Consider the following 25719-nt stretch of genomic DNA (forward strand, 5'->3'; position numbering starts at 1 on the left):
GACCCGCCCTCCTCCCGGTCCCCGGTTGCGTCACGTGAGCAAGAGGCGTCATGTGACCTTCAGGTACCCGGGGGCCGGCTTCGGCCCACTTAGAGAAAGGCGGAAAGAAAAGGTGGGGCAGGGTGGGGTCCGGCAAAGAGGGGGGGGTGTACAGTTTTCTGCCGCGTGATGGGCTGAGACCAGATTCTGCCCGAGTCGCCCGAGACCCGGCAGATGGACGCGATTCCACGTTTCTAAACTCAAGGGCTGGTTGCAGGAAGCATCTTTTACCTGCCGGGTTTTCGGGAACCCTCTCACATCGAGAAAACCCACGGGGGCTTCAAGTTTCTTTGCGTCCATTGTCCACAACGGCCTTATCCCGCGGACCATGGCTGTGGGGAGAATCCTCTGAGCCTTGCGATCCACTGACCTCAGCATTCTCTGCATCATAATGGGCCTATCATCACCCTCGAGGTGGTTCTCCTCTACTTCTTGTAGTGCAGGGCAAAGAAGTGGAAGGAACTTGTGGTCACTAGAAGTTGGACGCTGTGAGGGAAATTGCAAAGGATCGTATGGGAAGTCCCAGTAGTCATCATATCCCCCTCTTTCTCTTCTGCTGGCTTTTCACCAGCTCGCGGGTGCAGAGTGTTCAGTTTAGGAATTTTGTTTCTAACTGATTCTGGCATACTTATCTTAGTGGTCTAGAGGGGAATGAGAAATTACCAACTTCTATGCATGTCCAAACTATTTTTGATGGTACAGTGCTTCTGCCTTATCCATGGGGGATATGTTCCAAAGCTCCCAGAGGATGCTTGAAATCTCAGATAATGCTGAATACTGTTTTTGCTATGTTTTTTTCCTGTGCATATGTATCATGAAGTTTAATCGTTAAGTTAGGCATAGTAAGAAATTAACAACAGTAGTAAAACAGACTATACCAACACACTAAAAGTTGTGTGAATGTGATCGCGCTCTCTAAAACTATCGTACAGTATCCACTGTTCTCTTGATGATGTGAGATTATAAAATGCCTACGTGATGAGATGAAGTGAAGGGAATGATGTAGACACTGTAACATAGTGTTAGGTTACCCACTGACCTGGCCATATGTCTGGAGCATCACCTGGTTCCAGAGATCAGTGACCACCAGTAACCGAAATTGTGAAGGGAGAACCACTGTACTGTTTTCCTTTGTAGGACCTTTAATTTACGGATAATAAAATGATAGCCTAGTGGATAGCAATCTAATTTTACAGTGTTTCCATCTTTTGTTAACATCTCTCTCTGATCTAAAAGTATTCCTGATTGGGCCACCTGGGTGGCTCAGTCATTTAAGCATCCCACTCTTTGTTTTGGCTCGAGCAGTCATCTCAAAAGTCATGAGATTGAGCTCCACCTCAATCTCATTTGGTGCTCAGCAGGGAGTCTGCTTGAAGATTCTCTCCCTCTGCCAAGCACCCCCCACCCCGCTTCTCTCTTGCATACACATGCTCTCTCACAAATAATCTTAAAAAAAAAAAAGAAAGTATCCCTGATTTACACATTATGGGTGGGCAAGCAGGACTGGCACAAGTTCTATTGGAGGCATTTGAGAAACATGAACGAAAATGATGAATGAAGATAACTTAGAGTGATTTTCATAAATTTATCCCTCATATATACTCATGCACAGGTAAAATGATGTGTGCACCAGGTTCTCTGCAGATTAGACTGAAAACAAAGTACATCAGTAGGGAACTGCTTCAACAAGTATGGTACATTCATATACAATCCAATATCATGAAGTTGTGAACAGTGTGTATAGGTTGCTATTATTTGTGTAAATGTTTGGGGAAATATTAATACTCATATTTGCCTGTATATGTACAGAATTCACCTGGAAAGATACATAATGTTGGTTTCTTTGGAGAGAGGAACTGGTTGGTCATGAGACAGGGTGGAAAGATCTTTCCCTCTATAACTTGTGCCTTTTGAGCTTTTCATCATGTGGATTAAACATACATCCAATTTAAATAAAAAGTGAAAACGGGGCACCTGGCTGTCTTGGTCAGGGGAGTGTGCAACTCTTGATCTTGGGGTGGTGAGTTTGAGCCCCATGTTGGGTACAGAGATTAAAAATAAAATCTTTAAAAAAGCAGGGTGCCTAGGTGGCTCAGTTGTAAAGCGTCTGCTTTCAGCTTGGGTCATGATCCCAGGGTCCTGGGATCCAGCCCCACGTTGGCCTCTTGGGAAGCCTGTTTCTCCTTCTCCCACTCCCCCTGCTTGTATTCCCTCTCTCACTGTCTGTCTCTGTGTCAAATAGATAAATATAATCTTTTAGAAAATCTTTTAAAGGGGCACTTGGGTGGCTCAGTTGTTCAGGATCTGCCTTTGGCTCAGGTCATGATCCCAGGGTTCTGGGATCAAGCCCCACATTGGGCTCCCTGCTCAGCAGGAAGCCTGTTTCTCCCTCTCCCACCCACCCCTGCTTGTGTTCCCTTTTTCGCTGTGTCTCTCTCTGTCAAATAAAATCTTTAAAAAAAGAAAATCTTTTTAAAAAAGAAAGTAAAAAGAATCCCATGTTTTCCAGATGCAAAATAGCACTTTAATGATAGAGTGCCTAATTCCTGTCTGCTAAATTGAGAATTTTTCATATGAGAGGGAACTTAAAACAAAAAGTGGCTTTGTTTAGAATATGCCCACACTTTTTCCAGAGAATAAAAGATGGAGAAACTGGAGCACCTGGGTGGCTCAGTGGGTTAAGCCGCTGCCTTTGGCTCAGGTCATGATCCCAGGGTCCTGGGATCGAGTCCTGCATCGGGCTCTCTGCTGAGCGGAGAGCCTGCTTTCCTCTCTCTCTCTCTCTCTCTCTCTCTGCCTGCCTCTCTGCCTACTTGTGATCTCTCTGTCAAATAAATAAATAAAATCTTAAAAAAAAAAGATGGAGAAACTGCTAGCAAAAAAGCCAGAACACTGAGGGAATTAGTTCAGGCTTATCCAGTTTTCTTCAGGGATATAGTCTCAGCATGTTTTGAGTCTTTAAGTCATGAGGACGCTATCCTTTCCCCACAAGAATATTTCTAGTCATTTGGATAACTAACCCAAAACCCTATAACCCAAACTTATTCTGACCTTTTTAGGCCCATTCTGGAGGGCTAGGGCTGGATAGGGTAAGTCAGTCAGTCCGGTTCCAAACATCATCTTGCCTTTATGGTTTGGGTATTTATATTAAAGGGTTTCAGGAACAGAAAACAAAGAACTGGTCTTGGAACTCCAGATTAAGTACATAGAATATAGGTTGAATCTCTGAAACCAGCTAGGCAGGATCCATTGCATTTCTGTACTACCAGAGCATGGCAGACAAGAGAATATCTCTCTTAATCATTCACTGAATGTCATCAAAGCAGGTCCCCAGTTGCTTTGAAATTCACCAGTGAATTTGCACCCAGGTCATGTCTTCCAAGGGCTGGTTCCAGGCCCTTTTCTGGGGAAAGGAGGGAGAGATGCTAAAGCAGACCTTTTCTAGGGAAAACGGGACTCCATTGTCAGGGAACTCTGGGTCAAGGTCTTCTCCCAAACAAAGGGCTTTGCTGAAGCTTTCTTAGATTGCAAGGCAGTGGAGGATGCCTCTCCCAACCTTCTCTCCCTCTTTTCTTCAATTGGGGGGGGTCAGAATCGAATCACAGCTTCATGGCTCTCCCTGCCTTCTCTGGCTCCCTTTGTATTTTCTTTTACATATATGCATTTCCCGTAATAAAAATCCTGTATACTTAATTTCATCTTGAAGAATGCTTCTGTGAGGACCAGACTGACAGAGTGTTCAAGAATTTCCTTAGATTTTATCCATTTGTAGTAATTTAAGAGTTTACTAATGTTCCCAAACTTCTATGTTTAAATTGAAAATGGATGTTCTAAGGATAGAGATAAGTTAGTCTCCATCCTAATTTTTAATTTATTGATAGGGAAGAGCTAAAGGCTGATCCTTTTATTCTTGGCTTTTCTTTAATCAGAGCTTGGCAGTGTTTTGTCATCATTTACTTCTTTTCTTCTAGTGCCTACTATACAGCAGGTCCTGAACAAGTATTTCGGAAGTGAATGAACTACATGTATGCAGCTAGAGAAAGAAGATAATATTCACTTGCTACTAGTTAGCAGTTCTGATAAAGGCAAGGGAGGATACAGAAATCAGGAGCAGAAGGGATTTTTAAATGATCCAAAGCTTTAGAGCATGGGGTTTAAGTCAGCATGATCTCCATTCAGATACTGACTCCAAACCTGTCCATCAACTTGGCAGAAGTCTTGGTCTTTTGGGACCTTAAGTTTTCCTTTCTTCCTTCTTTCCTTCCTTCCTTTTTAAAATATTTTATTTATTTGATGGAGACTCAGCAAGAAAGGGAACACAAGCAGGGCGAGTGAGAGAGAGAGAAGCAGGCTTCCCACTGAGGGGCTTGATCCCAGGGCTCTGGAATCATGACCTGAGCCAAAGGCAGACACTTAACGACTGAGCCACCCAGGTGACCCACGGGACCTTAAGTTTCTCTCATCTGTGGATTGGGATAATGCTACCTACTTCACAGGGGTAGAGATAAAAAAAGATAGAATATGACATATGAGAAGTACAAAGATAAAAACGTTCTCTCTTAGGGGTACCTGGGTGGCTCAGTGGGTTAAGCCTCTGCCTTCGGCTCAGGTCATGATCTCAGGGTCCTGGGATCGAGTCCCACATCGGGCTCTCTGCTCTGCAGGGAGCCTGCTTCCTCCTCTCTCTCTGCCTGCCTCTCAGCCTACTTGTGATCTCTGTCTGTCAAATAAATAAATAAAATCTTTAAAAAGAAAAAGTTCTCTCTTAGATCCTCTTTTCTGGGTCCTCCTACTGACAGATGAGCCAACACCTACACACTAGGGTTCACTAATTGCTAGGGATCTCTGTATATCCACACGTACAAAATGGATGCAGTTGGGTCAGATGCGGTCTGTTTCCTTCCAGCTTTATACTAGTGACTGCAAACTTAGCTGCTTCCAGGAGCTAGGCCAGTGACCCCAGTGAGCGAGGGGCAGTGACGCACTGAAAGCACGAGCCCTCCATCAAGGGCATTGCTGGTACTGAGCAGCAGGTGACTGTTTGCACACTGTAGGCCAAACAAAACATGTTTGTGGAGGTTTGCAGCCTGCCGGTCACCAGTCTGTGACTTGTGACATCAGCTCTTTAAGGACTTTCTGAACTTCAAGTTGTTTTGTATTCAACGGATATAAATACTTCTGTATGTGCAAGAAAACATAACTATAGTATAAGGCATGCCCAGGTACTCACTACCTGGTTAAGAAGATGGGCACCTGGGTGGCTCAGTGGGTTAAAGCCTCTGCCTTCGGCTCAGGTCATGATCTCAGGGTCCTGGGATCGAGGCCCGCATCAGGCTCTCTGCTCAGTGGGGAGCCTGCTTCCCCCTCTCTCTCTGCCTACCTGTGACCTCTCTCTCTCAAATAAATAAATAAAATCTTAAAAAAGAAAAAAGAATGTAAACGTTACTTTTGAAATATTCTATGGGCCCCTGTTCTAATCCTGTTCTTACTCTTCCAGAGGTAACTATGTTTTTTTCTGAATTAACATTGCTTCTTTCACGTTTTTACCATGTCTATATCTGTGAACTAGCACTAGTTTTGCACATTAATAGCTTTATGTAAACACAATCATACCAGATGTATTCTGTGAGTTGCTTCCCTCCTCTCCCTAATCTGGAGATTCATCCATGTTGTTGCTTGTCACTGTAATTTTCACTGCTAAATAATGTTTTCTTTTTTTTTTTTTTAAAGATTTTATTTATTTATTTGACAGAGAGAAATCACAAGTAGATGGAGAGGCAGGCAGAGAGAGAGAGAGAGGGAAGCAGGCTCCCTGCTGCGCAGAGAGCCCGATGCAGGACTTGATCCCAGGACCCTGAGATCATGACCTGAGCCGAAGGCAGCGGCTTAACACACTGAGCCACCCAGGCGCCCCTAAATAATGTTTTCTTATAGGAGTAAACCAAGATTTATTTTTCCATTCAATAGTTTTCGACACTTGGCTTGTCTGTAGTATGTTGCTACTAGAGACAGCTACAATCATTCTTTTGGTATAAGCTAAGTTTCTCAAAGGTAGTGCTTTTCAAAGTGTGAGCTGTGGCCCACTAATGACTTATGAACAATGTAATGGGTCAGACGGATCATTTTTATTTATTAAAGATTCTATTTATTTGAGAAACAGCATGCGCAGGGGGAAGGGGCTGAAGGACAAGCAGACTCCTTGCTGAGCTCGGAGCCTGACTTGAGGCTGGGTCAGACGGATCATTTTTATTTATTAAAGATTCTATTTATTTGAGAAACAGCATGCGCAGGGGGAAGGGGCCGAAGGACAAGCAGACTCCTTCCTGAGCTCAGAGCCTGACTTGAGGCTGGATCCCAGGACCCCAAGATCACGACCAGAGCCAAAGTCCGATGCTTAGCCAACTGAGCTACCCAGGTGCCCCAGAAGGAGCATTTCCAAAAATGAAGTGATCAAGGATCGATAGCAGATGCATTTCATATTGTAGAGTGTTGTTTCATAAAATGTTTGAATATTGTAATGTGTTTATATGGTCTGTGCATGTCCACATGGAGTCATCTACCAATGTGCACTTCCATCAACAGCATCTGATCTGCTCCACATCTATACCAACACTCAATATGACCTTCAATTTGTGCCAATCTGCCAGGACTGAAATTTTTTATCACTTTGGTTTTAATTTACATTTCCCTGATTACTACTTGAGGTTGAGAAACTTTTCCTCTGTGTTGGCCTAATTGGATTCTTTTTTAAAAAGAACCATTTGTTCTCCCAGTTGTACAAACTTGACCTTTGAAGTGAACCCAACTTTGTAACTCAAGAAGATTCCTATCTAACTGTGTACAGTCAGTGACGACTGCAAACCGTATGCCACCTAACTAAGACAAATCAAGTTGAGCACAATTCACAAAATCCCAGAAAATCATGGAATAACCCCTTGATGAGACATCCTCAAGCAAGGCAGCTTTAGAAGAATGAAACACTTAAGTAATATGCAGTAGAGATTTGATCACAGGGATATATTCCCAACATCTTCAAGAATTAATTAATTAATTAATTAATTAATACTACAGCAAACCAAACTCTCTAGCACAATGTCTGTGTGCTAAGTAGAGAAAAATAAAGCTGTATTGGGAAGCATATGCTAGGAATTCAATTGGGCTCATTCATCGGCCGGCATATGCCAGCCTGTCAATCAATGACTATGATTCAAGTTTGTATCTCAGCAGAATCTGATACTACGTTATTGGTTTTAATCCTTTGGAGTTGTATACAAATAGTTGAGACCACACATGTTAAATCTTCGAATGCCGAGTGTCTTCTGTACTTTCTTTTATTATCACCATAGTCTTTGCATCAAGATACATAGCAATGATAGCAGGTTTCTTTTTAAAGCTTAGTATTAAATATTAAATATCTTTCCCCATTTTAATTTTACATTACTCTGCCAAGAAAAAAAAAAATTAAAAGTCAAGTTATTTGAAGCCTGGACACACTTCCATGATTAGCCGGGCTATGTAAAAGTTGGTGGCTTTGTTCTTCCTGCTGTAAAAGCAGATCCAGGCCCGAGAAGATGGGACCAGGTTCTAATTGTTTTTGAAAAGTGTGCTACAAAAATGGATGGCCTGTTATAAGCCAGGTTACAAAGTAAGGATGGGGGTAAGGGAGGGATATTTTCCTCCAGAAAGAGAATTTCTGAAGAGTCCCAGTCCATCATTTTTTCCCAAAATGGTTGGAGGAGGGGTAAAATCTCAACATGAGCTTTGAAGTACTGTCTCTGTGAGGGGACGGTGGTTGCCTTGCCGACAAGGGGGAGCTGCTGAAGACGGGCATGGCTAAATTGGGCCATCCCCGCCCTCCTCAGCTAGGGAAATGGAAAGTATTGCCCAGTGGGTGTGAAAGTGGGCTGAAGCTTGGTTGGTACTGAATTCTCTAAGAGGTTTCTTCTAGAAACAGACAACTCAGACTCTTCCTCTCACGTCAACAAAGAAGTTATTTTTAAAAGCACTTGGGAAGTTCCTCCTCCACCCCTCAGGTAGGAAGGCTCAGAGAAGGGAGTCGTCAGTACAGCCACCCTCTAGGCCGTAACGGAATTCTTGAAGGTTGGAGACCCCGTAGAAGTGGACAAAGGCTGCGGCCACCACCAGGACATGGAAAATCTGATGAGACTGGAACTGTAGGAATGACAAGAGAAGGGCCTTTAGGACAGTGGCAAGGGGAGATCAGAAGTAAGTAGCAGGCATTTGCCTCTTCTAGTATCTCCTTAAAAGTCTTTTTACATCATAAAAGTTATGGATTTGTTGTAGAAAATTTTTTTATAAATCTTGTGAGAGATACACCAAAATGTTAATACTGGTTATTCCCCTGCCATTTCTCCCTGTGTATATACCGGTACCCCAAAACACTACACTATGCGGTCCCTGTGTTTCTTACTGCCTTGTACTCAGACCTTGAACTTTGGCTGGTCACTCACATCATAGGCCCCGCTGGAAGAGTCCCTTCTTACCCATATGTCAAATTTCCCAGGAAAGAAACGCTCAGGAATTCGCGCAGCATAAAGGCCAGCTCCGGTGATGTACATCACAGCCATGAGGAAGAACCAGCCCATCTGGCCCACTGTGGTGGCCTTGACAAAGCCCTCAGCGATAGTAAAGTGCATGGTGGGCACAACACCACTCAAGCCAAGTCCCAGGAACACTCCTGAACAGAGCAGACATAAGATTGTCAAGGAAAGAGCCACCATGTGGCAAGCACCACTGTCTTACTCTACAATTCAGATGTTTATTGTCACAATTAGCTATTTTCTGGTGAACAGGACATGTTTAGGAAACTCAACCACATGGCGATAACAGACAGCAGACATTTCTTCAACATCCAGAATGGGAAGAAGGCTGTCTGTGTCCGTGCTAATCTAGCCATTACCTTTCAAGAAGCACCGAGAACAAACATCCGACATTCTTAATTATTTGTTAAGAAATGGGAAGCCTTGGCCAAAAGCCTATGTCAAACACCTCTCATCGCTGACTTGGATACAGAACCTAAATGGCAAGGCTTCAGGTGGGTGGCTTCCAAGTCAGAGAGGAGCTGGGTAGCTTTTCCATTAAGTTCATGAAAAAATTAAGCAACGGGACTCTAACCTCTCCTGAGTAGACAGACACACCCAGATCAGAAGTTGTCAAGGCTCAGGGACACACAAGTCAGGTAAGAGGAAGGGAAGAATGGGTATTTGTCTCAACATCACTACCCTCCACTTAACTGGAGGGCAGGGCTGACCTTCTGCATTTTTGTAGATGCCCTCATTAAAGCACAATGCCGGCACACAGCTGGTGCCTCATGAATATTTAATTCTTTTAACTGAAGGTTTAAGACACAGCACATATTAAGAAGTACAAAGGGCCTGATAACTAGTGGTTAGTAATGTGCTGCTGCAAAAATGAAGCTTAAAAGGAGAGTCCAGATGAGACAAGACAAAGATGTTTATGTTTGTAGCTGTTACAATAGTTGTGACCAGTGGTTATGCGCAAGATTTTTTTTTTTTTTTTTTTAATTCACCAAACCAAGCCTTCCATTCCCTTGCCTAGAACTCAGGTCATTAAAATGGCTCTGTATATTTTTTAACTTTCTCAAACCAAATTTGAGAGCAATCACTTCTATACTTACAGCGAACTGACCAGCTTGGTAGTTATCTGTCCTGCCAGCATGCAACTCAAATACTATGAAACACGGGGAGAACTGAACTTTGAAAATTCCTGGTGCTTTCCGAGTTCTAAACACAAATCAGGGCTTGGATGGGGTCCCCCAACTGCAAACCTTAGGGTCCAGGGTTAGGCCTATTAGACTCAAGGGCCAAATATAAATGAAGTTTACCTCTATGTCTTCCTACCCACCTGCTCTTGTCTGCCGGTGCTTAGGAGTGGCAAACCGGTCCCACTGTGCCACGATGATGGCAGAAATGCCCAGGACACAGACGATGGAGAGGTAGATGAGCCGTGGCTGCGGGGAGCAGTAGAAGGAGTAATAGAGCCAGGGGACAAAGCTCCCCATAATCAGTAGAGCAATCCCTGAATAATCCAGTCTAAAAAAAGAGCCATAAACATGAAATCAATTAGTGGGAGAAATGAAGAAATCCCATGGCTTGTTGAATTTGTTCTTTCTGTTCACCTGCTCCCAGATTTCAACAGCTTCACTCAGCCTCCCCTCATTTCCCATACAATCTATCCTGCATCCTGGATCAAAAATCCACCAGGTCAAGTGCATCTATTTTGCAATGGAAAAATTTCTAAGAATCCGGGATCCCAGGACTTCATCCCTTCCCTTAGTTGTGAGCAGCCAAATCTCCCCCTAGTGGAGACTTCAGTTTAGGAGTTCTGTCACTAGTTCATACCCAGCTTCCCACTAACGAAGGGCTCTGAATATTCTTCAGTTCTGATCACTTGGGTTACCCAAACAGACCCCGGGAATTCGGAGTACTCCTAAGACGTACTGTTGTGATTTAATTGACTTTTTTAATGATGAAAATGTATTCCTGTTAATGGTGTTATGGGAAAGCCAAACTAACCCGCCGCTGCCACCACCAAAACCAACAACCACCACCACCACAACAAGCAAATAAACAGAATTCCAGGCAGAGAGTTGGAGAATCTAAAAAGCATTAGAGGATGGACATCTGGGGCTTCCAGCAATGCGTGGGCAGCAAAGATAAGGCCAGCTGGACGAGTGGGGAGAAGCATTAGCGGTATGAAGCAGGAATACCTTATCATGCCCTGCTGTGGCTCGGGCCAACCGGAAGGTCAGATAGTACTGAGTTCCTGGGCTCAAACAGCAGCCCACTGGTACCCCAAATTTCACAAGCGATAGTACCATACAGGTAAAATCCATCTGTTGAGGAGGCTGCAGTGTTATTTTTTCATGAAGGATTTTTTTTTTAAGATTTTATTTATTTATTTGACAGAGAGAGATCACAAGTAGGCAGAGAGGCAGATAGAGAGAGAGAGAGGAGGAAGCAGGCTCCCTGCTGAGCAGAGAGCCCGATGCGGGACTTGATCCCAGGACCCTGAGATCATGACCCAAGCCGAAGGCAGCGGCTTAACCCACTGAGCCACCCAGGCGCCCCTCATGAAGGATTTAAGAGAAGAACTTCGCCACCCAGTTCTACCCACAAAACAGAAAGCCCTTCCTCTGCGACATCAGGGAACCTTTAGGAGTGACTGGACCTTTGAGCATATATCACAAGACGTGACAGTAGTGTGTGGTCTTTCCGTATTGATGTTCTTTCAACTCACTTGGAAAAAGTCCGAGAGACTTTCTCTGAATGACAATAAACGGTGTGAAAGAGCCAGGAGAAACTGAGGCAGAGCACTGCACCCAAAAAGAACATTCCAAAAACCACCTTCTCCTGTAGAGGGGCCATGAAGTACATATTTGGTCTGAGCATGGTCAAGATTCCCAAAAAGAGAAACAGCACAAAACCTAGAGGAGGGAAAAGAAAAAAAAAAAAAAAAGCCTAAGACAGTACATGCACCTTGATGGTATTAAATCAGCAGTAAAGCAAAAGAGTTTAGAACTGTGGTCTAAAATTTCAGGAGAAAATGGCACCAGTCATAGACACTCTGACTAAAACAGCACTTTTGGAAATGTTGGCATTTTGTTTGGACAGTGGGAATTCACGAGATAGAAGCGACTGCCTCCACGGAGGACAGTTCTCCCAGGAATCCCAAGAGAACATCTAGTTCCAATTTCTTCTCCTGGTTCTAGGCCTTCCTTTTCTAGTCTCAAAGATCAGTGATCAAGGATCAATCAATCAGTCAGAACAACTTTGTTCTTTTCCTTCCCCTGGACAAAAGCTATATAATCCCTCCTTTGGCATTTAAGGAGACCAAAACATTGGATTTCTTCCCCACCCCAATCACTCACCAAGCAGATGGGTCCAGATGTTGCCAGTTTCTGTATGGATGCGGAAAATGCTCTTGAAGCAAGCCCGGAAGGAGGGCATAGGTGGTCTATGGCCATGTAGCAAGTAGTCATTGTCCTTCAGCCAATCAGGGAGTACATCATATGGGATGACCCTCCAGCGTCCTTCCCAGACCTGGAATATATACACTCTAAGAAGGGCCCTAAAGAATGGTAGTTTCCACAAGGACAAGGGACTCAGCCTGGACTTGCAGATATCCAAGACACAGTACGAACGAGCCCATCACAGTACTGTATATCTTGACCAATTTTTGTTAATGCCTTTGTTCTTGCATCATGTTAGTTTATCTGGATATGCTTTAGATAAATGTATCTCAATCTTGAAAAAAAATACGGCAGGACCTTCTTTATGCTACTTGAAGTTTCACAATTAAGTAAAAATAGTGAATGAAAACAAAGAAATAGAAATTACATATAATGGTTTCAAAAACATACATTTTATCCCACCTTTGCCCCTCTAATCCAGAAGATTCTATTTGCCCCCTGCTCAATCCTCTCCCCCCAGCAGATTCTAAGTCCTTCCTAGGTTGGGACTTTACAGAGCAGGGGTTCTTAACCCAGGACACACAGACAATGGATAGAATCCAGGGAGGGGTGGAAATCCAGATGGAAAAAAATGATCTTTCATTTTCACTCACCTCTACCTGGAATCTAACACTCCCTTCAATTATAAACATGACCAAAAGCACAGTAGAGCTAGAACCTGTGACTGTCACCCATGGAAACGGGAGAGAATTTCATACACTAGTTTTGCAGATATCAAAATATTGTTACTCTTCACTGCTTAGAAGTATAAATTTTAATAAAATACATTATCATTTGTCATTAATGCATATCTAACGTATGCATAAAAGGAGCCCACATTAAAATTTTGGAATTTTTAAAAATTAGAAAATTCTAACAATTGCCAATGGTATCCATAGCAAAAAAGAAAGAAAAAAAAAAAGCTAAGAACTTCTGTTTTAGAATATATTCTGAACACTGCCTAACACGGTAGGTAGTAAAAATGTAGCTACCCTTCCCCTTGATATCCTTCATCCTAAGTAAAGACAAACCCACAAGAGGGAGTAAAAGTTTTTCAGTCCAATGCGTGGATGCCAGCTGGGAGCATCCCGGGGAAGCCCACTGCCGTTGTTCCAGGACAGAAGCTACTGGGCTGTACCTTATACACAAACTCCTCCATCTTCTCCATGGCATGGTGGGCCTGCAGGGGAAGCGTCAGTACCCGCACCTCCTCCTCCTCTTCCTGGGGCACTGGGCATGCTTGCTCTTCTTCTGCCTACAGGGATGAAAAATACGCAAAAACCAATCCCAAGAGCCGTCTCATAAACTCTGCTAGTCCAGATCAGAAAGATCCAGAGAAACCCAAACTCAATACTTCCTGCCTGGCCACACTCCTACACATAGGACCTTGTGGCTTTTTCTCCAAAAGCATGAGTTAATGAGTTTATAACACGGTATCTCAAGCTTGTTAATACTTTGCAAGTGCTGGAGTGAGAGCTCGATTCAGCACCTGGGAGGTAGATGGGATGGGGGTTGACGTGAAAGGGATACGGGACTGCCACGCCAGTCCTAAATGTTCTTTAAGTTTGAAGGCCCCTCCTCCTCTCGGACAATTGTTCTCAACTGTCCCCAATTTCCCAAATATCTCTCTATTCTAGACCACTAAATTCTCGAAACTATGGAAGAGACAGAATCTCAGAGATTCCCTTAAGAATTTAAATCTGTTTATAGTTCCCGGTTCACAGACTCTGAGGATTATATCGTGACTGTAACTTTGTCTTCCTTGCAGCTCCCAAGGGTCTCAGGGCCTCCAGACTGGTTCTGTAGAAAGCAGCAGTGCTGAGTCCTATACCCCAAGGAGCCTTGACACCAAGTGTGCACACGGGAGAGCACCTCCCTTTCAAGGAGAGAGACTTTTCTCTCAGTCCCAAGGCTCTAAACCATGGAGATGAAGAGCCGGGCAGTTCGGCTCCTTCTCTCTCTCTCTTGTTGATGGTCCCTGGGAAACAAATGGTCCCTCTTAAATTTTGTGGTACAGATTTCTGCTTGCCTACCCCAATATCCATTCTCTCTCTCTCTTCCTCAGTAACAAAGTCCTTGGTTTTACTCAGGGTGGCAATGCTCCTGTAATTTTACTCAGGCCCAAAGAAGAGACTACTTTGCCTATATTCCACTGCAGCCGAATATAACTATGTAATGAAGTTCCAGCCTGTTGGATGTAAGTGGAAGGGTTGTGAGGTACTTCCAGAAAGGGTGGGCCTTTCTTCTCTTTCCCCTTCCTCTTTCTGGTGGCTGGTAGGGGAGTGTGATGGGTAAAACTGACAATGGAGGAGGGGAGCAAGACAGGGTCTGACTGGAGTGGAGCCTCTGTTATCAGCCTGGGATGGATCACTTCTAGAATTCTTTTACATGAGCCACACCATCTTGTGAAGACCACAAGGGCTTTTGTCTGTTATATGAAGCCAAACCTAATTCTAACTGATGCTTCATTCATTCACAGGCATTTACTAATTACTTACTGGACTTCAGGCCTTGTGTTAAGTCCTGGGGTTATAAAGGTGAGTGAACTTGCAAAAGCTTACTGTAGGAAAAGGATACAAGTAAGTAAGATACATGTAATGTAGTATGATAAGCCTGGGATAGAGATATTCCCAGGGTGCTATGGTTCCTCCTTTGGGGAAAGAGGTGAGATCTTAGAAAAATGGATACTGACACAGGCCTAATGAGAAGTTCTGATCAAGGCAATGACTCCTGGGAAGACAACTTACTTTGGTTGGGTTGGCAATTACCCGCTTGCCCTTCTCTTCTAGCAGGGGTCCCAGTTCAGCCAGCTCCACCGTGTCCGTTTCCCTGTTACTGGCCGGAGCTCCATTGCCCTGTGCCACCACAGATCCTCTGTGAGAAGACATCTGGCTGGTACCCCAAAACCCTGCAGCTTCAGCTTGGGGAAAGGTTGGGGTCTCTCAGCCCCAGGGGGCAGAGATCTCCCTGTGATGGTGAACACTGAAAGCAAACACAAACGAGAAGGGTATTGGCAATTGATTCCTCTTCCACTTTCATGACCACGAGTCAACCCTGAGTAAGCTAATCAGCTGACACCCTATCTCCAATTCTTTTTTTTTTTTTAAGATTTTATTTATTTATTTGACAGAGAGAGATCACAAGTAGGCAGAGAGGCAGGCAGAGAGAGAGGAAGGGAAGCAGGCTCCCTGCTGAGCAGAGAGCCCGATGCGGGACTCGATCCCAGGACCCTGAGATCCTGACCTGAGCCGAAGGCAGTGGCTTAACCCACTGAGCCACCCAGGTGCCCCCTAACTCCAATTCTGAAGTCTAGGTAATGGCTAAATTAAAATCTATTCCTTGTTCTCCCTCTTCAATGTTAGTCTTGACTCAGAACTTCACTAATCTTCTTGTTTTTAAAATTTTGTTTATTTATTTGACAGACAGAGATCACAAGTAGGCAGAGAGGCAGGCAAAGAGAGAGGGGGAAGCAGGCTCCCAGCTGAGCAGAGAGCCCAATGCGGGGCTCCATCCCAAGACCCTGGGATCATGACCTGAGCTGAAGGCATAGGCTTTAACCCACTGAGCCACACAGTGCCCCAGAACTTCACTAATCTTACAGATAAGGCTGAAAATATAACATCTGATTGGTTGTCTTCAAAGGATCTGTGGTTATTGTACCAAACTGTCACCACAGAAAACCAGTGACTCACCCTCAACCACCCCCTGCCACAGGTGTGGAGCCCATTTAAAGAGAAGAGTCTAACCTACCATTCCCAAAGCTATTCTGCCCAAGAAAGCCTTGATTCTGAGAATGAAGAGCAAAAATAGGAGGCCAGGCCCCGGCTGTAATGCAGCTGACCCTTCAACAACACAGGCTTGAACTGCGAGGGTCCACCTATATGCAGATTTTCTTCAAGACATATATGTACAGTACTGTGAATATATTTTCTCTTCCTTAGGATTTTCTTTTTTTTTTTTTTTAAAGATTTTATTTGTTTATTTGACAGAGATCACAAGGAGGCAGAGAGGCAGGCAGAGAGAGAGGAAGGGAAGCAGGCTCCCTGCTGAGCAGAGAGCCCGATGCGGGACTCGATCCCAGGACCCTGAGATCATGACCTGAGCCAAAGGCAGCAGCTTAACCCACTGAGCCACCCAGGCGCCCCCCTTAGGATTTTCTTAATAAGTTTCTTTTTTCTAGCTTTATTGTAAGAATACAGAATGTAATACATGTAACATACAAAATATGTGTTCATCAACTGTTTATGTTATTGGTAAGACTTCTGGTTAACAGTATGCTGTTAGGAGTTAACTTCTGGGAAGTCCAAAGTTATCTGAGGATTTTCAACTGTGTGGGGATCAGTGCCCCTAACCTCTGTGTTGTTCAAGGGTCAACTGTATTTCAAGACTACCTAAACTTGAAACAAATCAAATGCCAACTGAACTCGGGTGGGCTTTTTCTACAAATGCTCTGCCACGTGTGTGTCACATGCAGAAGGAACCTGATTGTGAGCCAGATGTTCAGTGGTTAATTTCTTTGCAATGTCTACTAATTCTGTTGTAGGATTATAGCCTGGGTTCAACACGTGGATAACAAGCTTTCATGATAATCTTTCCTTAAAGCAAGCAATAACTTACCTGGGACCAGGAAGTTGAAGACAAGGAGGCAGCCCCAGCCTTGCTCTTTGCCAAACACATACCAAACAACCAGCTCAGCAAGTGCTTGTCACAAACACCGTAGCTCATAATCTAAGCCCCACTCAAATTAGTTTTTCAGAAACTAGAGACAAGTACACAAATCCTTAAGGAAAACCAGAGAAACCTAGAAGTCAGTTTTCTAGGAAAAACTTCTAATACTTGAGGTTTCCCTGAGCTGGACTTCAGGCAGTGATCTTTCAATCAGGCCTCAGGGAGATGAAAATGATATTGAAAAGAGAGGGAAAGTGTCCAAAGATATTCACCATTTTGTATATTACTAGCCCTCCACCCAAAAGAAAGGAGTTTATTACTCACAGCAACACTAATGACCAGAATATTAGCATTTTTATGCACTGGCTATCTGAACCCAATGACCACAGGGCAATGCAGAGAGGGTCAAGCAGCACCTGCACGGGGAGCGGGCTGCATTACCAGAGAGGAAATGGAAGCTTAGGGAACCCAAACCTTTTATAATAGGCAGTAACCATGACTGCTCATAAGAGAGACACTCCCACCGCTGTTCACTACATAAACATCTTTGATAGCTCTTACCAGTTCTCTTTTTACCCAAGACTAATTACAGTTCCTTCTCAGGGATTATAATTGGATATAAGTAGTCAGATGAGGGCAGTCCTTAAGTTTCAAAAGTCATGCTACGCTCAACTCACAAGCACATCTGAAAGCAACAGGCAAATCTGGTTCAAGAGCAAACAGTAACTCACTTCACAACAGACTTTTACACTGTGTCAACACATGGACAGTTCTTCTTTCTTCAAATGGGCAAGATTCTGACAAGACAGATGCCAGCCCACAGTCAAAAAGCCAACAACTGAGCCTAAGAAGAACAGGCAACTGGAGGCCCCTGAAAACCTCAGGAAATAGGCAATCCCCATAAGAAGCACTGGGAAATGTTTTTCAACAGGTTGACCACAAAACAAATTTCCTTAGAGTGAAGTACCACAGAATTAACAACTTTACTAAGAAATAATTTATACTAGAGAAACGAAGAAAAGCTTTCCTCACTTTGGACAAGCCTGAATTGGGAGCATACACTTAGCCTAGAACACTGCTGCCAGGGCAGAAAAAAAACACAACAAACAAAAAAACAATAACTCAGGTTCTGTGCTATGTACCCTTGATTTTGGTCAGAACCCATTTCAGAATGAATGCATGGAGGGGACAGCATTCTAGTCAGCAAGCATATGACTTATTAGCTTCTTGTTACCAGCTAAGGGTTTATGTACTTTTTCTTATGCTTACGGGGGTTTTTCCTTTTCCCCCAGAGTAAGCTGAAATATTCACGGAGTAGTTAACAAATACATTTAGCACTAGCACCCTAAGGCGTTCTAAGGTACTGTGCAAAATACACAGCTGAACAAGTGTCATCAAAGGATGGCATGACGTCACTTGTAATACGTACAGAGTCAGTGATACAATTTCACAGTCCCAGGAGGGCAGTGGTGGGGAAAGAACTCATAACCTAGAATGTTCCCATACTAAATTCAATTATTTCGAATGCAGTGTCACTATTTCACTAGAGGCAATGAGACTCACAGAGTTGAAGTGTAAGTTGGGCAGTTAGGGTCAGAGATCCAATGCAGAATCCAGCTTGGTATTCTTACTGATCTCCTCATTTGATCTGCAAAGTTTTTATGCCCTCAAGTCTAGTGTTCTCCTAGGATGATCTCTGTCTCTTGGCCATCATGTCTTTTCCCTCTCAGTCCAAATCACTCTCTGTTAATTCTTCTGATGCTCGCCAGCTCCTCTATCCCTAACTCCTACACCTCCCCTCAGCACTGACTGCTAGGCCCAGTCACTACACCTAACAGACATCCCAATTAACTTACAAATCAGCCACCAGCTATGACTCATCATACAAGATATGGCATCATGCATCATGTAAAGTACATATAATGGAGGTCAATGGAGATCATGTCATCATAGTGAGCAAAGTCCATTGTCCAGTTTGGTCTTCTAAACTGTAGCAACACAGAGACAGGAAAGGGAGAGATAGGGATCGGAGGTCCGGCAAGAGAGAAGAGCAAATAATACTAGAACCTGGAAATATAACTTCTGACAGGGTGACCAGTCACAAACAACTGGGAATTATTACAAGCAAGCCTTTTTGTCTGTATTCTATAAAACCAGCATAAACCCGTATGGTGTTAAGACCAATTCTGGGAACGCTCAGGAGAGCCAAACATACTTCAACTTTCTGCCACCTTTCTATATCCTTAGTATTTTAGAGGAAACACATTTCCCCTCAAACTCACCACACCCAGTGTAACAAATTCTAACTGGGCCAAACTCCACTGAGTGCATTTTTGATGGGATTTCTTCAATTCAAGCTAATAAAAATCTTTACCACTAAGCTTTCCAACTGGATAAATCTATGCTCTTAAGAGAAAAGAGCTGTGGAGGCAGGGAGGTGTTTGTGCTCCTATAAATAAGATAATCCTCTGCCACACTTGGGGAAAGAACTGATTCTTAATCACCAGCCAGTTAGCCAGACATTTACTTCCCTCAGTTTCTGGAGACATTTATTCTGAGAACCAGTTCCTAAATTTTCCAAGCACACTCCTTCCCTGGGGTCAAAGGCATCAAGCTTCTTCTGCAAATTTTTAAGCCAGGGTTTCTGGACTCTTAGAGATTCTGTGTGTAGGCATGGGTAGGTTCTAACTATGCTTGCCTGACTCTATCATTCCAAAGCAAGATTAGTTTAGCAGTAAAGTCAAAGAATGCGGCCATCTTCACTACATCTGCTCTGTTAAGGGACGTGGCTTCATAGCACTGCTAGGGGAAAATGAGTAAAGGCAAAGACCCATGTTTGAAAATTACCAAACTGCAGCAGTGGGCCTTACATTCTCACTGGATGCTAAGTGCCACAGACGTAGTGTCTGAAGTGGAAAATCACACTCTAACCTCCCTTGTAGCTTTCCTCCAGCTACCCCAACAGAAGACTTTTCGATCCTACAGACAGAAAAGATTAAAAAAATATATATATTTTATTTACTTATTTGACAGAGACAGCGAGAGAGGGAACACAAGCAGGGGGAATGGGAGAGGGAGGAGCAGGCTTCCCGCTGAGCAGGGAGCTCGATGCAGGGCTCGATGAGGGGGCTCGATGCGGGGCCTCCATCCCAGGACCCTGGAATCATGACCTGAGCTGAAGGCAGACGCTTAATGACTGAGCCACCCAGGCACCATCAGACAGATAAGCTTTCAAATGCCATGACCCCATCCCCAAATTTTTTAAAAAATTAAAAATTAAAGAAAATACCCAGGCTGATGATGGAGTTTCATGCCAGTCCTGTTTTTAATATTTGGCTTTTAGACATACAGTCAGTACAGTTCTACATCAGAGCGGTCACGTTACACTGTGCACCTCAGAAACCCCATTTAGGTGCATGCCTAAAAGCCAATCAGTTGGAACTGGTTTGCCTACAGGGCACTTTCAAGGATTGCTTCCATTGAAGATAGTTACAAACTTTATAAACACTAATCACGCCCCCAACATTACTGAGCAGGAAAAGGGAATTAACTTTGAGAATGGTGGGAGAAACAAAGTTTGGTGGGTGGTATTAGAGACAAATGGACGTCAAGGACAAAATGTAATGACTTGGATAAGTACCAGTACCAGAAAAAACAATAGCAACACCATAATTAATTAAGCTTCTGGGTTTGAACATGACTGTTTAGTTCACCGGTGCAATCACACGTAGACAGGGCAGGATAATACAGCAAGGTTTTTTTTTTTTTTCTTTTTTTTTAAGATTTTATTTACTTATTTGAGATAGAGAGCACGCATGAGTAGGGAGAGAGGCAGAGAGGCAGGAGCAGGGGGAGGGGCAGAGGGAGGCGCAGACTCCCAGCTGCAGGGCTCTATCCCGAGACCCTGAAATCATAACCTGAGCCAAACACATCCTGAGATTATGACATGAGCCAAAGGCAGCTGCTTAACCAAATGAGCCACCCAGGTGACCCTACAGTAAGAGTGCTAAAGAGTTCACTTTGGGGCACCTGGGTGGCTCAGTCATTAAGTGTCTGCCTTTGGCTCAAGTCACGATCCTAGGGTCCTGGGATCGAGCCCCGCTTCTGGCTCCTTGCTCAGCAGGAAGCCTGCTTCTCCCTCTCCCACATCCCCCTGCTTGTGTTCCCTCTCTCCCTGTGTCTCTGTCAAATAAATAGAATCTTAAAAAAAAAAAAAGAGTACAGTTGGGCTTTTTATATTACAGGGGTCAAAGGAAATTTCCTAGGGAAATAGAGAAGAAACTTAATTGGCCTAGAAAGAAACACAAATTCTATTCTTTATCCATCTGACAATACCTACTGATTGTTTGCAGCGTACGTGGCATTGTGGCTGCAGAGATAAGGCAAAGAATTAGCAGTATGACATGGTTGCTGGCCTCTATTTTAAGAGGGGGGCAATAACTTTCTTCTACTAACATCACTACACAGCTAAATGCCATTAAGTGCTGGAGGAATTCAGAAGAAAAGCTCAATTTTAGTTGGAATGACCAGGAAAGGTTTTGTGGAAGATTTTAAGGAAGTATCTTGATAGGTAAAATAGAAGTAGTGCCCATTCTAGAAGTGTACATAGCATGAACCAAGGCAGGCTTGAAAGAACACAGTCCCCAGGGCAGTGAATAATCCACTTTTCCATAAGGGACTCTTCCACAGATAAAATGAGGCCAGACTTTAAGAAACTGAAGACAGCCTAAAAGCCTACTTAATTAAGGTGGAATCCTTTATCCATTAGCAATGGTGAACCTAGTGATGCTTTCCTACTTGCAGGCAAAGTGGTCACTTATTTTTAAATCCCTTGGGAATCATGTAATTTCTTGGCCACTGAGAACAGAAAGCTTTCATATTCTATTCCACAATCAGGTATGGTTTTGTGGCGGTCTACCGGAAGACGGACCCTCACACACCACAGTTTTTCAGAAAATTGATTCCCCAAGTACCAACTGCTATAGGGGAACATAGAAGTTACTCCGGAAATAAATTTAGTGGCTGCAAGCTGGAAATGGCTACCCTGACAGGGCAATCTACTTAGCAGCTCCCAGTCTAAATTCCTGGTGTTGTACAGATGCTCTAAAATATCAGCAACAACAGTTGCACCCTAACAGGTGACCCAGCCCCTATCAAGAGAGAAAAGCAGTGAACAACCCCACTAGGACTTCACATTAGAAAAGAACCAGCCATTATGGTGTTAACTTAATTAACATCAGCAGCCTATATATTCCCTGCTGTTTTCTCACCAGTGTTCTAAATACTTGGGGGAAATAGTATGGTTAATCTGGGAAAGTAGTATGTAGGCCTCCTATTGCTCCCGGCACCTGAAATTGTAGAAACTGAAATTCGCCACCTCAGTTTCCCAGTAGCCTGAGAAGTACCAGAAACTGAGGGGAAGCATTTATCTATTTTATTTTCCTTAAAAGCCAAAGGCTTGAAGACCCAAAATCTCACACGTAAGATAGTACACATCAATGTGAAATTTCTGACGAAATAAAATTCCGTTTTTCTCCCAGTTTCGATTTTGCTCACGTTCCAGTTTTTGGGATTACCTTAAATAAAGGTAAATTGTCCACTAATCTCACTTTCTCCCCCCGCCTCCCACCCCGTCGAGGTGGGCACACTGTCACAGTCTGATCTGCCAAAGACTTGTGACCAAGGACCCCTGGGGCTGCCCCTGTCACCAAAGGCTGAGAGAGGCGCTTCTGCGACCCAGGCCCACACCCCCATTCCCCACTTGCCTCGCGCAGCGGCCTTGGGACCCGGCTTAGCTCTGGCCTAGCCCGTCCCGATAAGATCCCCGGGCCGGGATCCCGACATCTCAACCCCCCGCCAGGGCTGGGAAAACTCAGCACTCACCAGGACTGTTGGCAGCCGGGGGGTTAAGCCGAGAACGAGCAGCCCACCCGCCCTTAGACTGCCGTGGAGGCCGCCCCGGAGGCGGCGCGCAGTGGGAGGGGCCGGAAATGTTTACAACCCTGACCGCGGAGCAGCCGGGAGGAGCTGCCGGCTCCCGGGTGGGGGAACTCGAGACCCTCGCGTGTCCGGGCGGGTCAGCCCCACGGGCTGTCCCCGCCTCAGGTCTGGGTCGAGGCTCCCGGGGGTCCCAGCGCTGCGGCCGATCCTCGCCCACCCGCTCGCCGCGGCAGCCCCGGGGGAACTTACGGCCGGCGGGCGGGCTCTGCTGGGGGCCGCGGTCCCCTGCGCTACATCCCGCGGCGCTGGAGGCGGCCTGCGGCCGAGGGGCCCCGGATCTTCAGCGCCCTCCTCGCGCCGGAAGGGGCGCGCGACCACACAGCGTCACCTCCGCGGCCGCGTCACCTCCTCTCAGGCGCTCCCTCCCCTACTGCCAGACATTCCTCCCGCAGTCCCAATCACTGGCCCCGTCCCCTAGGCCACGCCTCCCGAGCGCGGAGTGCGGCCCCCTCTGACTCTGTCCCGCCCCCTCCGCGGCAGGCACCACTCTCGAGGCGCAATTTCCCGCGGCAGGCCCCGCCTCTTCGCTCTGTTCCACTGGTAAAGTCCGCCTCTCCAGACCCTGCGAGGACCACACCCCCGAGTTACCAACTCCAGCGCGTGATGGGAAGGAATTTCAGGGATTTAGACGGAACCCAGCGAAGGAATGCCAAATTCCCTACCATGCACCTTGTCTTCTAAATTGGGAAACTCTCTCTACTTCATCTATTACCAACTCCAATGTTTTTTTATCTCTACAACACTTAGTTCCTTCTTCAGTCCCACCGTCCCTTTCTCCCCTCCCCGAATGTTTCTTGAAGTGCCTATCATGTGCAAGGCACTGGGCTAGACTTTTAAGTTTTGACTCCTGAAACAGCGGGGCTGTTTTCTAATTAGTCCTGCTTGAGAACTCTGCTCCAGCTCCCTGCTCCCATATCGCAGCCAGAAGGGTGGCCCCAGAGTGCTTCTCTGGGAGACAATTGGGTGGTGCAGCCCTCATATGAATCACAGAACACAGAAACTTTGAGGAATTGACAATTTTCTCAATTCTCCCAAGGATGGTATATACCTAGTGCTATCCTACATGCTGAGAGAGAAGGCAGTTTATTATATTCTTTTACATGGATGGCTCAGGGCACTGGGATTAATTTTTTTGGTGCTGGTTAAAAGAGACTCAGAGGTCACATAGAACAAAGTTTCTGACCCTGGCCAGCCTATGATCTTGAGTACATTACTGACCAAGAGAATGACCTCATCTGAAAAATGCGAATAAAATAGTGGTGTTTCAGGGGCACCTGGCTGGCTCAGTCATGAAGCACATGACTCTTGATCTCTGGGATGTGAATTTGAGCCCCATGTTGGGTATAGAGAGTATATTTATTATTTACAAATAATAAATATGTACTTATTAAAATATTACACTTATTATTTATAAATAAAATATTAAAAATAATTAAAAAATAAAAATGTAAATATAATAGTCATAAAATCTTTTTAAAAAGCACTAGCTCGGGGCGCCTGGGTGGCTCAGTGGTTTAAGCCTCTGCCTTCGGCTCAGGTCATGGTCTCAGGGTCGTGGGATGGAGCCCCCCATCGGGCTCTCTGCTCAGCAGGGAGCCTGCTTCCCCCTCTCTCTCTGCCTGCTTCTCTGCCTACTTGTGATCTCTGTCTATCAAATAAATAAATAAAAATCTTAAAAAAAAGCACTAGCTCACTGAATCTTTATCAAGATTAAATGATAATTTATGCAGGTTCTTAGTGTGATGGCTGGCAAATGCTTCATAAAAGTTAGCTATTATGAGCTGCTCACTGTATAAAACCCTTAGAAACTTCCATTGTCCACAGAATTGAGTTTTAAGTTTCATTTTTTAAATTACTTATTTGTTTGACAGACAGAGATCACAAGTGGGTAGAGAGGCAAGCAGAGAGAGAAGAGTAAGCAGAGACTCCCTGCTGAGCGATGCTCGATCCCAGAACCCTGAGATCAGGACCAGAGCCGAAGGGAGACGCTTAACCCACTGAGCCACCCAGGCATCTGAGCTCTAAGCTTCTTCTTCTTCTTTTTTTTTTTTTTAAGATTTTATTTATTTATTTGACAGAGAGAGATCAAAATAGGCAGAGAGGCAGGCAGAGAGAGGGGAAGGGAAGCAGGCCCCCTGCTGAGCAGAGAGCCTGTTGCGGGACTCGATCCCAGGACCCCGAGATCATGACCTGAGCCGAAGGCAGCGGCTTAACCCACTGAGCCACCCAGGCGCCCAGCTCTAAGCTTCTTTTTTTTTTTTATTATTTTATTATTTATTTATTTATTTATTTATTTGACAGAGAGATCACAAGTAGGCAGAGAGGCAGGCAGAGAGAGAGGAGGAAGCAGGCTTCCTGCTGAGCAGAGAGCCCGATGTGGGACTCGATCCCAGGACCCTGAGATCATGACCTGAGCCGAAGGCAGTGGTTTAATCCACTGAGCCACCCAGGCGCCCCAGCTCTAAGCTTCTTTAGTGTGACATTGCAAAGGCCTCTATCAGCTGGCTCTCACCTACTCTCAGGATTCATCTTGCTCTACTTTCCCTCTGGCATTTGGGCCTCCATGAATTTCTAGTTCTCCAAATATGGACTTTTCATTCATTTCTCTAGGCTTTTGCAAATGCTGATCATTCTGCCGGATTGCCCTTCCTCCCATTCTCTGCTGAAAGACCAAAGCAATTTACAATACCCAGTCCTGGGTTTGGCTTTGGACTGAGACAATGCCAGGTGCACATTCTGGCTCTGCCAGCCACTGACCAACCAACTGTATGACCTTTGGCAAAATCTTAATCTTAGACTCACAGGATTATCACAAGGATTAAATTATACAGATGAGTATTTAGCACAGCATGTATTAAATGGCTAACTCAAAAATGTTAGTTCTTGGGACGCCTGGGTGTCTCAGTTCATTAAGCAGCTGCCTTTGGCTCAGGTTGTGATCCCGGGGTCCTGGGATAGAGTCCCACATCCGACTCCTGGCTCAGGAGAGAGCCTGCTTCTCCCTCCCACTCTGTCTGCTG

At 44.8% G+C, this 25719-nt stretch overlaps 1 protein-coding gene across 2 annotated transcripts; it reads right to left on the bottom strand.

Moving 5' to 3' along the window:
* Window positions 1-7352: 7352 nt before the first annotated feature.
* Window positions 7353-23043, bottom strand: ADIPOR1 (adiponectin receptor 1). Of its 2 annotated transcripts, none has more exons than XM_044267628.1 (8): window positions 22889-23043; window positions 14779-15013; window positions 13170-13286; window positions 11951-12122; window positions 11320-11506; window positions 9925-10112; window positions 8544-8737; window positions 7353-8211 (listed from the first exon to the last, which is right to left on the bottom strand). In XM_044267628.1, the coding sequence occupies exons 2-8, from the start codon at window positions 14917-14919 to the stop codon at window positions 8083-8085; spliced, it is 1128 nt and encodes a 375-aa protein (XP_044123563.1). In that variant the 5' UTR covers window positions 14920-15013; window positions 22889-23043; the 3' UTR covers window positions 7353-8082. The 2 variants fall into 2 exon arrangements, with proteins under 2 accessions (XP_044123563.1, XP_044123565.1); XM_044267630.1 differs by lacking the exon at window positions 22889-23043 and adding an exon at window positions 22583-22654.
* Between the last annotated feature and the right edge of the window lie 2676 nt (window positions 23044-25719).

Source organism: Neovison vison, chromosome 10 (genome assembly GCF_020171115.1).
Source record: "Neovison vison isolate M4711 chromosome 10, ASM_NN_V1, whole genome shotgun sequence".
In the NCBI taxonomy this organism is placed as follows: Eukaryota; Metazoa; Chordata; class Mammalia; order Carnivora; family Mustelidae; genus Neogale; species Neogale vison.